This window comes from Adelges cooleyi, unplaced genomic scaffold, assembly GCF_023614345.1.
Source record: "Adelges cooleyi isolate 19-005CV unplaced genomic scaffold, UGA_ACOO_1.1 ACOO_flye_CR_arks_rails_tigmint_CR_PRNA_30, whole genome shotgun sequence".
NCBI lineage: Eukaryota > Metazoa > Arthropoda > Insecta > Hemiptera > Adelgidae > Adelges > Adelges cooleyi.
Window position 1 is genome coordinate 10,879,259 of NW_026095971.1, and position 14,962 is coordinate 10,894,220.

A 14,962-nucleotide genomic window follows, 5' to 3' on the forward strand; every position below is an offset into this window, starting at 1 on the left:
TAAAATTATGGAACAATGTTATATTTTTAATATAATAAATAATATAATTATAAATGTTGACACTCATATAGTTTATATAAAAATTTATCATAACGCTATAATGGTTTCAGTATCGGTGAGACATTTTCGGAACTGTTATTTTTGTATTTTCGTTTTGTGGTTTCGTTCCATGGTTGTACTTTTGCTGAACCCAGCTCTATAAAGACTATATTAGTGACTACAAGGATGGCCGCAGATAACCAAAACACATTGCGCCATTCTTCCATTGTACTCTGTAATAACCCAATGGTTTGTTTGTTAAATTTTTTCATATGTATTTTTCTAATTTTAAAATACTAACGTTTGGAACCATTAAGCCAACAATATAAGGAGCTACTGTTCCCGATAAACACCCAATGGTGCCTACGATTGCCAATAGGGTTCCAGCAAAATTGGGACTCAGATCTAGAGCGTTGACTTTTAGGCTTGGCACAAACGTGCCCATCAATCCCATACCCAATGTAAAACTAAATACGGCCCACATCTTGTTACAGCCAGAATACGAAGCCGACACAATTCCAATAGCCGGTCCAACGCTGGCTAAAAAGTAACATGTAGATCTCATTTATATTTTAATCATGTTATGGGTGTGATAAAAATGTATTACCTATAGTAACAAAGAATTTTCGGATAATTGTCACTGAAAAGCGTTTGGACGCTATGAGAGAATCGACGATAAATCCGGAGCTCATAGCAACAAACCACATTAGTATATATGGTAATCCAGACAAAAATCCGTTCTGTAAATCATTAAAACAATAGCATTACAAAGCGTTACAACTAAAAATAAAAACCCACCTGGGCTACTGAAAAGCCTAACACGGACTTCATGTACTTGGGCAGATCGGTAATCATGGCGAAAAGGCCCCAATCGTGTCCTATGTGAATGATAATCAGTGCCCATACTGGTCCACATGTAAAAATTCGTTTCCAGGGTATAATTAATTTTTCCTAAAATAGTAAAAACATTACGTTGTAATATTATTGATCAGATTTAAAGTTTTACTCGAATCTCGAGTGAACACTGACCACATCTCTAGGATCATTAGTTTGTATTGTGTTGCTCAAGTAAAGTTTTTCTTTGGTGCCAATAAACGGATGCTGGTTCGGATGATTATACACTATAAACATCCAAAACGTGAGCCAAAACACACCAAGGGAACCGAACACGTAAAAAACACTGGTCCAAGAACTTGTGTAACGTATGAGGAAACCTCCCATTTGCATTGAAAGTACATTTCCCACTTGCGCTCCTTAAAATAACGTACAATTAAATAATAAAAAACTTAAACAATTTAATTTAAATTTATAGTAGATATAAAATATGTTATGTTAGGTACTATATTAAAAGTTAAAACCAAAAACCGTCATTAGATTTCAAATGTGAACAAAAATACACCGTCTAGTAAAAACGTATAGTTATAATAATTAAGAGGACGTCACACACCTGTTTTCTTCAAAAAACCCGCCTTGCGCGGATTAATTTTACAAAGGCTATAATCAAAACTAAGAAACCAAATTTTTACATAATATAGATAACAACATTGTCTGTGTTCTACCATGGCCCTTTTTTAAATATTTCAACCAGTTAATGAATAATTAATTAATTAAGAAAGGACTTTTTTGACTTTTTTAAAAATGATATAGCGTTGTCTTAGGTATACCGAAAAAATATGGATGATGGAACACAGATAATTTTATCATAAATAATATGTATGAAGATTGAAGCCTGAGAAAAATTAATCCGCGTAAAACAGTTTTGATGGGAAAAAAATTGTAATTTATCCTATAGACATGACTGTGATAGCCTGGCAAAAAAAGGCAATCAAAAAATTATCCTTATTACTGTATTAATAAGTATGCATTATAATTCAAACTCTAAATTAAGATTTTCCGAAAAATTGTCTACACTTTACTCCTTAGAAATGGCCGGTGTGGTGTCAGGATTGCATGCGGTTGGTTTTTAAGGAGTTTTGTATAGGCATTATTTAAGACAAAAATGGTTTTAATAAATTTCGATCATGTCAATTAATTTACCGGTTAATTTGTAAAAGCTTCATGGTATTATTTTTAATTTAAATTATTTTGTCTATGAGTAAAAACCATTTTAGTTAATATAAAATACATTTTTTGTTCCATCGCACAGGCTGAACCAGTCATCCGACAAGTAATTTGAAAACAGATTTGAATTCGTCATGAAGTTAACTTATTATCGGTCAGGGTACTTTTTAATATCTTATTTCTACTATGTATAAAACACGTCTGAATATTATATAATTTTAAAATCAAATTTATAAAGAGTTAAAATTAAAAATTGAAAAAAGTACCCTGACCGATCATAAGTAAACTTCATGGCGAATTCAAATCTGTTTTTAGATTGCTTATCGGATCACTGGTTAGGTCTGTGCAATGGAATAAAAATGAGGTGTTTTGACTGAAAAAACCGACCGCAAATATAATAACTATAATACAATAATTAAATATTTTTAAAATCTTGTCAATCGTGTTAATTACTATTATTATTGTAAAATAATATTTTTAAATCGGTTAATTTTTAAGAACTTAAGTTTTTTCTACAGGTTACGTATGAGATACATATAAACCTATCACTGTAAATCTAATGGTACAACTATTGCAATTTTCAAATTAGCTGAACATACCAGCGAAAACTAATGATCCCAAACGACCACGTTCTTCTATGGGCACCCAAGAAGCTAGAAGTCTATTCATCGATGGATATATAGGTCCCTGAGTACAAACAGATTAATTGTCTATTAATACAAATAGGATACAATACTCGTACAATATGTAGAGAGTTTTTACAAAACGTAAAATTAACCAACGTTATGTCGTTATCTACATGGTACATACAACTGTATTTAATATACAATTTTAATATACTATGTAGTATACATTTATATATATATCGATTAATTGTGAAATACTTAACGTTAAACAATAGTATCTAATTATTTAAATGTGTAATAACGGTTGATCTATATAGGTACACTATTTTACATTTTTACCCTACCTATACAAAAGATTTTTTAAAGAAGTGTGCCAAATAAAATATTGACTATTGTAAATGTATTAATACAAAATTGAAAATAATTGAATGAATAAATACACATTCCCGAAAGTAGGGTCAGAATAGGATAATTGTAAATTGGGCAGGATTTTAAAAGTTTTGTAAATTGTACTACCACCTATTTATTTACACCAAAAGAAATGTTTGCGATAAATTCTTAAGTATAATAAACCTACCGTAAATCATGATACACCTATCATTAGAAATGTATCCAAGTTATTAAAATTTGAATTTATATATTATATAGCCCACAAATTCACAATTAGTAGTTAAGCACGCCTTACTTTTTTTTAAAAGAGTATTTACAAGCACAGTTTTTAAGTGATATGTTTTAATGTACGGGACATTCCACGCCAAGTGGAAACTACTAAAACTTTTTTCATGTCTGCTCGTTTTTTTTTAATTTTTACACGAATAATTTATTATTAGTCGCTTAGGATTGATGAATATCCAGTTCCTTGGCATTTTTTCCGAACTTAACGATAAAAAAATTTGAAATTACGTCAAACCATTTACCCGAAAAAAATCACTTTGAAAAATACTTTTGCAATTTTCGGCTCTTTCGACCTTTTTGATATTTTTGAAAGTGGATAGATGAAAAGCTCGACTATTGTACTATAAATTATGTCAATTTTAAAGTGAGATGGTAATTATTACCACGTGAAAAAAATAGTGGCGTAACAAGAGTTTAAGCGGCCAGAAGCAAGACATTTTTTTTAAACCGTACAAATTCGCCCTAAAATAGAATACGCCCAGGGGCAGCTACGCCACTGGAAAAGATGGAAACCCCCACTGATGCAGTAGCGTATCTAGGATTTTTCCACGGATGGGGATATACAGATTTGAACAGCCATACCTATTCAATATAAACATATATTCATATTATTTTAATACATGTTGCATGTAAAATGGATTCTTAACTACAAAACAAAGTCTAATTTTCTTGAGAACAGTGAAAGAATATTGAGTACTTCATCAGGTGTGACTGTTATATTATTGTTTACTGATATGGCCCGGGGGGGGGGAAGGAATATAACCCCAATATCACCTCCGTAAATACGCCACTACACTGATGCGGACTGTCTTAGTTCAGGGGGTTCGCGTTGTCAAGCTATATTTATTATTTTCACTCAGTTATAATTCCTATCCCACTCTAAAATTGACTTATTTTATGATATTTAAATTCTTAAATTGTATATTTAAGGGTAAAAAATGGTTTATCTAACGTAATTTCAAATACTTTATTATTTTTTTTTAATTTTAATAACATTTACAATCTGTACTTAAAGAAAAATATACAATAAGCAAATATGTTAACATGTAAATAAATGATTTGGAGACTACGAGTAGGGAAGCTATCCAGTGATATAATAGATATATCGTAGACTTAAGACTAAAGTACAGGAAAAAAAATGCTTAGGAACTCGTTGTTCTTCAATGCTAAGCGATTTTATTTTTTATTTGGACATGAAAAAAGTTCAACTATCGAATTTTTATGTAAGAACACTTGGTGTAGACTGCCCCATATACCATTTACCATCTATCGATATATTTTATGTAAAAAAAAATATATACTTTTTAATACAATTTTCAGATTTTAGGACGTTATTTATTAATTTAAAAACGCCAGCAATGTTTTCAATTAATTCTATATTCACTTTTACCTCACTTAACCTGCATTAAAAGCTATAAAGTTAAGTTTCATTAGCCTTTGACGTAAGCCTCGGTAGCGCAGTAGGCAGCGCGTAAGTCTCATAATCTTAAGGTCGTGAGTTCGATCCTCACCCGGGGCACATACTTTTTTCAAATTTTTATCATAATGGTAATTTTAGTGGCTTATTTTAAAGATACAGATATTTTTAACAATTACTATAATTTTTATTTTCAAAAATATACTGTGATTAATCCATTATTAAATTTACTTCATGTGCCTAAAATATTTATGTATTTTTAACATTTGGTTTTTAATTTTTATAACAATTTTTAAGACATTTTTTTCAGTCATAAATTAAATTCAAATTTTGCTGTTAATTTTTTTATAATTTAAATTTTAAGTTTATAGACAAAATGTTAACTTTGTGATGTAGCCTTTGAGCTATTGGTGGAAGCTAAGTCTTCTTATTTACATAAGTCTTATGAGGATTTAGTGTCCGCAGTTTAAATTTTTGCTATCGAATTTTCTATGGAAACAAAGTATAACTTTTTAAAGTACATCAGCCTGTACCGTAAATAGGTATGAAATATATACATCTTTAAATAATTGCATAACACTTTTATACATTTAAACTTAAAAAAAATGTTCGATGCTTGATGTAATATATTAAAATAATCATATTAATGATTACCTGTGCAAGTCCAATGCACAATCGCAGCCCTACTAGAGCAATGGGGCCGTACGATCTGGCAATATAAGGCGTCAATAAAGTTCCAAAACTGCTTAACATCACACCTAATGCTACGGTGACTTTGCCTCCGTAATTATCGGCTAGCATACCACCAGGTATTTGAGTCATCACATAGCCCCAGAAGAACGAACTTAGCACCAGTCCTTGGGTTTTTTCATCCCAATCGAATTCCAATTCCTGTAATAAAAACAAAAAATATTGTTTTGTATATTTATATATATATATATATATATATATATATGCATATTTATTTATATCCTCAACCAATCTAAAACTCAACGAACAAAAACATTATAGCTAAGTCTTGTAAGTTAATTTATTAATTATTTATCCAACTTTTTTTATTCGTCTAACTGTATAAAAAAAAGAATCTACCAAAATAATTATTTGAAAACCATTTTCCAAAAAATAACTTTAATACTATTCATAATATTTCCACCCTCGGACCTCAACCCGAAACCATCAACAAGCTTATTAATTTTATTACCCAAACCTAATTAAGCAGTTATTTATAAAAAATGTACTGTTTCTACACAGTGTTTCGCTTTTCAATATTTAATTAATGTAGTCAAATGTATTGTAATTTATGTAAATATAATTTAATGTAACCCAATGGCCTTTGCCGCCGAGGGAAATAATAAAAATAAAAAAACAATATTTCCCAAAAAAAAATGAAGTGTCTAAAACATAATTCCCTAAAAAAACATAACGTAAGATTTAACGTATTAGTATACATTTTTTTGAAATTCCGAATCAGAATGAATTAAAACTGCCTACTCAAACCCCTTTAAAACACAGCTGGTTATTTTTAAGACACGGAGATTAACAGATATTATAGATATTGACAAAATAAACTTTTTGGGTTCACTATACTAAAATCTTCTCGCTCCTAAACATTCATAAGTCAAAACGCGAATTCGGTAAATTAACAAAATTTCTTTTCTCTTCAATAAATTACAATATGCATAATAAATATTTTATCAATATTATCATGGCATGTGTATTATAGTTAAAAGTCAATGTTCTTAATAATAAGTGATGGGAACGTTCATATTATATCATAATAGTCTATAATAATTTGATTAAATAATATTATATATTTTTAAACATAATAATAATAATAATAATAAAAAAGTCAGTTTTCGGTCACGGTCCACATGGACTAAATAGATTAGATTAGAGTAAAGGTTAAAAATGGTCTTTGCAATATACTTTTAGCCGTCAAACATGATAGGTAGAATATATTATATTCTAAGGCGGAAGGCCATCGCCGCCGGCACTTTCAATTACAAAGTCGGTCATGATATGACCATCAACTATTAATAATTATTTAGTACGTCAATATTTTTAATTTCGCACAGCGTTAAAAATTATTAAGCGCTGAGCGAGTAAAAAGACAAGATGATATTCTATATTCTATATTTTTTATTTTAGAAATTGTACAATCTGTACATTTTTTTTTTCTACAATAAGTAGTCGTACAAGTGGCGAGTTTTTATAAAGCAATATAAAATAATAACTAAAAAAATTCTATTTAATTAATTAATTATAATTTAACGAGGATAAATGACTATCTAGAAGCTAAGATACAATTCATTCATATTTTTAACTTTTTGCCTACGAGAATTGATTTTTTTCGACGACAATTTTTTAAAGGAATTTAGTATGATTCAAGGTGGTAATGACTTATAAATCAGTACCGCGTATTGGCGGTTATGGGTAGCGTTTCGGGACGAGTAATCGACGAGGCGCTCGGCAGATAGTGCAACGATCCGGGACGGCCGACGTACCCGACGGTTACGCCTGAGGAACTTGGATTTTTAAGGCACACAGCCCTAAAGAAACCCCACTATCGTTATGTTGCATGATGTTTCCCAAATCCCATACCCTCGACCATCCTCCTCAAAAGCGTAGAGAAGCCCCGTTGACAGTTTATACTATAGTGTCCGACTGTCAAAACCTCCCCTTACCCCAGCCCTGTCTGCTTTAGGATATAAAAAATTACCCTATTATATCCCCATACCCCTGAAAGTTAGGGAAGGTAAACGTGTTAGAGTAGCAAAACCGATACGTTACAGTTATTATAATTTGTTTGGTAGCAACTAAACACGGATTTTAAGACTCGTATGAAAGAAACTTTTTCTTTTAATTGTTATTATAAAATTTAAATACGACTTAATTTAATTTAAAGACTAGGTTGTCTTCAGTATCTATTTTCATAAATAAGGCCCCTAACAGTTTGAAACCGAACGTCCTTGACAGTCGGATAGTAAAAGACAATTGCTAATTAAGTATTATCTTCATTATTAAACCCGTTTTGATGTTCAATAACGCAGTTAACTTATATTGTATCCGCATCGATCAAATAGCTTTAATAATTACCCGGAGGAAATCAAATAAAATTGTAATAAGTCGATCGTGGATATAATAATTTTTGGATTTTGGAACAAGAATTATAGTAGTACTATCATCAATATATTTCACGGTAAATCCAAATTTGTCCTCAGATTCTCTATTCTGGCACGATTTTGAATACACATAAACAATCAACGCCAATCAATCACGTACAATCACAATGTCAATATCAAAAGAACAGTTGCAAAAAAATATGGAAGATTTTTTGACCAACTAATGTGTACTTACGAAACAACTCGAGAAATTGTACACGGTGTCACACTAACATTTGAGACAATCAAGAAAGAAGTCCAGTAAAACAAACAACAACAAATCAGTTTTGAGAAAACAACCAGAGCCAATAACGAAAAAACAACAACTAACATAAATACGAATTATGAAGAATACAAAAAACAAATAAACAAACAAATTGAAGACGCTATTAAATAACAGCAGGAAAGTCATTCAATAGTAGAAGCAAAAATTCAGTCTTCCGTTACCAATTTGAAAGTGATATCTTCAATAAACAACGAAAACAACGTGCCCATAATAGAGGAAAAATTTAAAGAAGCCAGAATTATAGGGGCCGATTTCTTAGATAGCAATCATGCCCTGTGCAAATTCAGAAGTGCACACTTATTTGTGTCAATAATAAACAAAGAAAAAGTAATAACGCCGTCTTTAGGAAAAATGGCAACCCACCCAACATTCGTTCAAATACAATCAATCGGTGCCGGATCACGGGAGACGATTCAGACACCCCCCTGTAAAAAACTCATATTGGCGACTTATAAGCGCGACAATTAGCAACAGCGAGCTAAAAGGTTCTATAAATAAAGTGTTACTACATCCCGAACCCGGACTTATACAGCCCATATTTGAGCACGAGCATATAAATATTCGACAACGCCCTTACACCGTGCCTATGTCACGCAAAAAAACAGTGAACTTGGAGACGTCGCAATTTTGTATGCAAGAAGTAAAGTTCATCTTGCATATTATCAATTCAAATGGGATCAAAATGGATCCTGAAAAAGTGAGGGCAGTGCCAGATTATCAGGACCCCCTGACAAGATGTCAATAACATCTTGGGTTCCTAAATAACCATTGAACATATATAAATGGACCGCTTAAATACCGTAGTACGCCTCAGTGATTTGACCCGTGGCCGTGGGCAACAACCATTCAAGTGGGGCCCTGAGGAACAAAAAGTATTCATAAAATCTCAAGGATTATTTCTCAAAAACATAATACTTCAATACCCAGATTTTTCAAAACCGTTGTTTGTGGTCCTTGCCACTGAATTATTCTTAGAAAACAACGATGGTGGACATAAGACACTCTATTTTACCGGTGCTCAACTCCACTAAAACACGATACTGTACCACTAAACTCGATGCCCTCGCTGTATGCCTGTCGAAAAAGTCACTATTATAATTATCCAGTTATTGTATTTACTGATCAGCATGCACTAACATTTTAACCGAGTCGGTAACTATTGTCCAACGTAAATAATAAATTAAGATTTTAAGAAATTATAATATTAGAACATCGGTAGATAATAAGAATTTTTATTGTCTATGAAAACTATAAGTATAAGACCCTACACCAACACGGTGCGACTGTTTTAGAACGAAGGTTGCAAACCAGTTTTACTATACAACTAGTTTACAACCAGAACAAAACTTGTGTCCGCACACTGACAAGACTGTTTGTGTATCAGTTGGTGTTATCTACTCAAACAAATTGTTTAAAACAATGTAGTTGGTTTTACGGTTTTTACTATGTCGAATTCAGATTTGGACGAGGAATACATCATGGATTATTATCAATACCGCAGGGTACAGTGGGAGCATGGGGTACAAATGGGGAAATGTGGCTGTTTGTGGCAGCAAAAGAAGTGTCTCAGATTGATAGAAAGTTTATAGCTTTTTACAAAATGTCGAAGGAATCTTTCCATATCAAGCTGAATTTTGGCATACACTTTTATAACGCCGTTATAAACAACGTATGGAAAGTCCCCATCGATACCATGTGCGCTTCAAAGGTTATTCGAGGTTAGGTTTAACGATAAAAAGTTTCAAATAAAAAATTATTGAAGAGATATTTATCTACAAAAAAGTCTTTTGACTTTTTTGTGTACGAGTTATTGTTATTGCACTATACGGCCTACAATGTGCTAACTATTAAAAACAGTTTTATTATATTAGTTTCTTGGTGGTCGTAGGAACCGTAGAGCGCTTACTGTGTTGTGAAGTGCATAATACACGTGAATAATAAATTAGCACTTTAAGTAGATAATAAAGAATTCCTACTGTCTATGAAAACTATAACCCGATTTATAACTCAATTTTCGATTATTATATATCTTGATTTATATGGTTGTCGTTATTATATAGTTGTTAAATTGTTAATGGTTATGATAAAAAATTTCGAGCGTTTTTACGCGTCTCGATGCACTGCTTTGGTGTGCTTCGCGGCATGAATATGCTTTTTCTCATACACTTCTTGGCCACTTACTACAACCTCACTGCTTTGGTGTGCGCCAGGCCTTATAGAACGCAGCGAACTACTTATTGGCCGAATCCACGCGATGGGCATTAGCTCTACAGGAATAAATCAATGACCTTGTAAGTTCAAGGAGATGTGACGCTAAATACGGACCATCAACCAAGTACATCACATCAATGGCCTTGCACGTTCAAGGGGATACGACGCTGAATACGAACAATCAACTGAGTACCTTAATGGTCTCGCCCGTTCAAAGGGTGCAGCATGCATTTCTATTAGACGGAATTTTTTTTTGTCGGGTGAAGCTTCCTATTTTCTTAATGGCCGCTAAAAGGTAGATTTTTATTTAGCCAAGTTTAGTGTAGTCGTGTAGTTCTATTACCCCCTCTGACAATTCCATACGAATAAATAAAAAAGTATAGGCGTAAGTTAGTTAGATATATTAGAAAAAAGTAAACATATAAACTCGTATTATACGATTTTGAAAATAATAAAAAAAATCTACATGTTAGCCTCTTAGGAAAATATTAAACTTTATAACAACAAATGTTGAAATCGATTCCGTAAACACTTCAGAAAATGACTTCTCGTTTTAGTTTTAGTATACCCCTATTTTTTTTCTTTATTAAATTATGCATTCAATACAATTTTTACATACTTTTTCGGGTACAGTAACGTTACGATTGAGTGTTTCAGTTACACATATTCCGGAAACATTTGACAAAGTGTGATGGTGTCCATCGGCCATTTCTGTGATTGCTAAGCTCAAACAAAACCGTTGGACATAGCTGATGGCTAATGCTATGAAACCCAATACACTTAGTAGATACCTCTGCTGTACGAAGCCAGCCTTTCCTAAAACCAACACAAATTAATTAATTAATAAATATTTTTTATTTCGTCGATTGAACGCGTAAGAATCCATCCATCACCAAGTTTTTACTTCACACTTTTTCATGTCTGTTTGTATAAAAACATTTTTGTTGGTACATCATAAATCGGTTTTCAAAATAACATAATACCTAATATTCTCTAAGTTTTTTTTACTACATATGAACATAGTTTTTTGTACTATATGTATGTACATGTTAAACAATTTTAGCTGATTAGTATAGTTATGTAATCACAATTATTAGATTCTTTGAAAAATATTAATTTTTTAACATCGACACTAATATTATACAAAAGCCTACAATATGTTTAATAACAACTTAAAATCACGTGTTCACTTTTGAATGATTATTATAAATTGATGTGATTATCAAAATAAAACCTGTGACGTATCTGACCTATGATTAGATAATCAAGTATTACTTGTTTAAAAACAAATGTAAACAACTAATCTTATAAGATACTGATAATTGATAAGTAATTTTTTTTTTTGTTATTTTCCATACTAATTATATTAGGTTTGACGCGTATAGAAAACATAATTATTTGTTAATATTGGACTTTTAACCCAAAATTAGCTGTACAAATATTTAGTGGGTAATGTTTATAAAGGTTTCCCGTGTATATCAAAACGTGAATATAACGAAAATAGTCGCAGCGATCTGCAATTTTTTAACTTTATGTAAATGTAGGTACGATATAACTTAACGGCAACAATATTAATTATGTTGTAAAACTTGAATTTACCTATTATAGTTTACTACCATAATCGTCACTTCTATATCGTTTATATATTTCTATATAATTTTTATAATTTTTAAGTATAGTAATAATAATAAATAATATATTACAATGTTTTATGATACAAAAAAATTCCAAATTTATAGCATATCTTTTAAATTTTGTATTCTTTTTTAAATTTCAAATTTTTTTAGATTTTATAATTTGCCGTCTGCGTGGTCTTTAATTTTATTAATAACATCCGTAATCCATTATGTATGCAGAAGTGTTATGAAGTCTAATAACATTAATTAATAACGTTAAAACAATTGCAGTTTGTTATAAAAAACAATTTGTACATAGAATTCTTACCAAATTTATTCCATAATACATAGTACATTTTAATATTATGTTAACCTAGGAATTTTTTTTTAAATTAAAGGGTTATACGTTTTCTACAGTTTGACAATATTGGTATCAAACAAAAATGATATTTAATAAGCTAAAGTAATACAACGAAATAAAATAATGATTTTACTATATGACTAAAATAGCTGATTAGGAATACTATTCTAATGAATATTGACACAAGTCGCAGGAGTGCTAAGTACCATGCATTTTAAAGCTAGCTTCTCAAATCTCGTGGCTATGGTACACCTATTATAACATTCCCAAAAAAATACCTACCAAGAGTAGGAATAATTCAATACATTATCAATATTAGAGTTTGTTAACCAGAAACAAAAGCTAAAATTAGCATTTAATTGTTAATACCTCTCAAAACCACTATTGAAGTAAAAATTTGAGTCGATAAACATAACAATTATTGTCGAAAAACATACGTTTTTACTTATAATTTGACATCTATTCAAGATTTCCGAGCACATTGAATGCTTGTGCATATATTAAAGGTAGTACAATATCCACTAGATTAGGCTGTTAAAAAATAGTAAAAACTCATAAGTATATAACCATGGCTAATCCGCACAGATATTATTGCTTTGATAAAATTGTAAAACCATACCTATCTATAGTGTTTTTTATTTTTTTAAATTGCGTGTACTTATTATAATAAAGGAAAACTAACAACGAGCAACATTGGAATTTGGACAAATAAATATCACAGTACTTTTTACTACGAGTAATACAAGCATTTTTTAATCTCATTGTACGCAAACAATTTAACCGTAAATATATTCAATTAAATTTCGTTTACATGTTTTTTATATATTTACTTAGTTATAAACTTCTACTGCTTGTTCTCTATTTTTCTATAACAGATTTAGTTGAGTACGCCAAATACAACTTCACAGAAAAAGTGAGTAAAATACAAAGTACAACTGGTAAAGAGTATGAGTAGGTATAAAGCGTCAATGCATAATATGTATACACAAGTGCTAAAAGATTATTTAAAACCTTTTTTTATTTTTGCAACAGAAGCAAACAACTTACGTTTTACTAGAGTAAATATAATCGTAATAAAAGATGATAGTAATAGAAACGTTTATCAAATCAAAAAATATGTAACGATTATAATTTAGTAGTTATAGATTTAAAAATTACTAAATAGACTATATTCTTTAATCACGGACTATTCTATAAATTTAAATTAGCTTTATTTATCGAATTTAAAAAGCAGATCAAGCGCAATATAAATGTATATGAATCAAAACACCAAATACGAACGAACGTTTGAAGAGACCCCCGAATTTTTTTTTGAAAATTACAATGCATTTTTATCATGAAAAGATTATTCTCAAATTGTTTTGATTTTTTTTCGATTTTTTTAGTCATAGTCGTAAAAAGTATTTTGAGTTTTTTTCTTGACTAGTCATTTTTATCATTTTTTTATAGGATCATCGGCAAAAAAAATGTATTAAAAATCAGTTTCTAATGTAAAATAATCTCAGCTTTCTGAAAAAAATATTAGAAAAAGTCTCAAATTTTGGCAACATGAAAAAACCAAGTTTTTAGATTATATACTAAATTTTATGACTTTCTGTTACTCGAAAAATTAAATTAAATTAATTTTTTTCAGAAAGCTGAGATAATATATTTTACATAAAAACTGATTTTTAATCATTTTTTTTTATGACTGAAGATACTATAAAAAAAATTATAATAAAGAATTGTCGAGAAAAACACTAAAAATACTTTTTACGTCCAATGGCCTAAATATTAAAAAAAATTTTTTTTAAATTTGAGAACAATCTCGCAGGAGGACGCTTAAACGTTCTTTCGTGTTTGTCGTTTTGCCTCATATATATATGGTCACACAAGAGATACCGGCGACTTACCTTTTTTAGACGGCATCGCTTTGGCCTAGAATAAAATAAACAAATACTGCAGTAATAATAATATTATGATTATCTACGGTAACAACGGTGTGCGTTTCTCATTGGTAAATTTATCACAATGTTAAATTTAAAAAAAATATTTATTATTAATTTAATAAAAAAAAAAAGTCAAGTTAAGTGCGGAAGTAGTCCAATTTTGTATTTTTTTATACATTTCTACACGACAGATGACCTATACCTACATCTATCGCGGTCGACTGAAAGAGTAACAATAACAAGTAACAACAATCACGAAACGACACAGACTAGGTAGTTGCAAACGTTCACGGCTATACTCCGGACCACGGCTGTAAAAAAATGGTTGCATATCGGCCTATACCTCGCCGCAATATTCGATCGGTGGCTACAAAGTTCTTTTTTAAAAATATGAAAAAGTGATTGACTGTTAGCGCTCCTCGTGGATAAATCGTCGAACTTATCATTTTTCCCTGATGATCCTTGTTATATTCAGTCGCGTTTATGATGACAGCCGGTTTCACAGTGAAAAATCCGGGATAGCAACACTTTTCCCAAATTGCATGCGTTATCAAGGACCATTTTTCCATTATACACTTTTT

The 14,962-nt window shown here is 30.6% G+C and overlaps 1 protein-coding gene and 1 non-coding gene across 2 annotated transcripts; one reads left to right on the forward strand and one right to left on the reverse strand.

Moving 5' to 3' along the window:
- Positions 1-4: 4 nt before the first annotated feature.
- Positions 5-14,695, reverse strand: LOC126838547 (putative inorganic phosphate cotransporter). The gene is made up of 10 exons (XM_050573051.1): positions 14,588-14,695; positions 14,346-14,370; positions 11,096-11,292; positions 5,473-5,709; positions 2,700-2,787; positions 1,069-1,292; positions 838-990; positions 647-779; positions 341-579; positions 5-272 (listed from the first exon to the last, which is right to left on the reverse strand). The coding sequence occupies exons 2-10, from the start codon at positions 14,359-14,361 to the stop codon at positions 96-98; spliced, it is 1,464 nt and encodes a 487-aa protein (XP_050429008.1). The 5' UTR covers positions 14,362-14,370; positions 14,588-14,695; the 3' UTR covers positions 5-95.
- Positions 4,848-4,920, forward strand: Trnam-cau (transfer RNA methionine (anticodon CAU)). The gene has a single exon. It is a non-coding gene; the product is annotated as a tRNA-Met (tRNA).
- Positions 14,696-14,962: the final 267 nt, after the last annotated feature.

Excerpts from the sequence above, each read along its gene's own strand:
- LOC126838547 (XM_050573051.1), bottom strand. Across the intron at positions 991-1,068 it reads CTAATGATCCTAGAGATGTG|GAAAAATTAATTATACCCTG; the intron begins GTCAGTGTTCAC and ends TTACTATTTTAG. Across the intron at positions 780-837 it reads TAGGCTTTTCAGTAGCCCAG|AACGGATTTTTGTCTGGATT; the intron begins GTGGGTTTTTAT and ends AATGATTTACAG.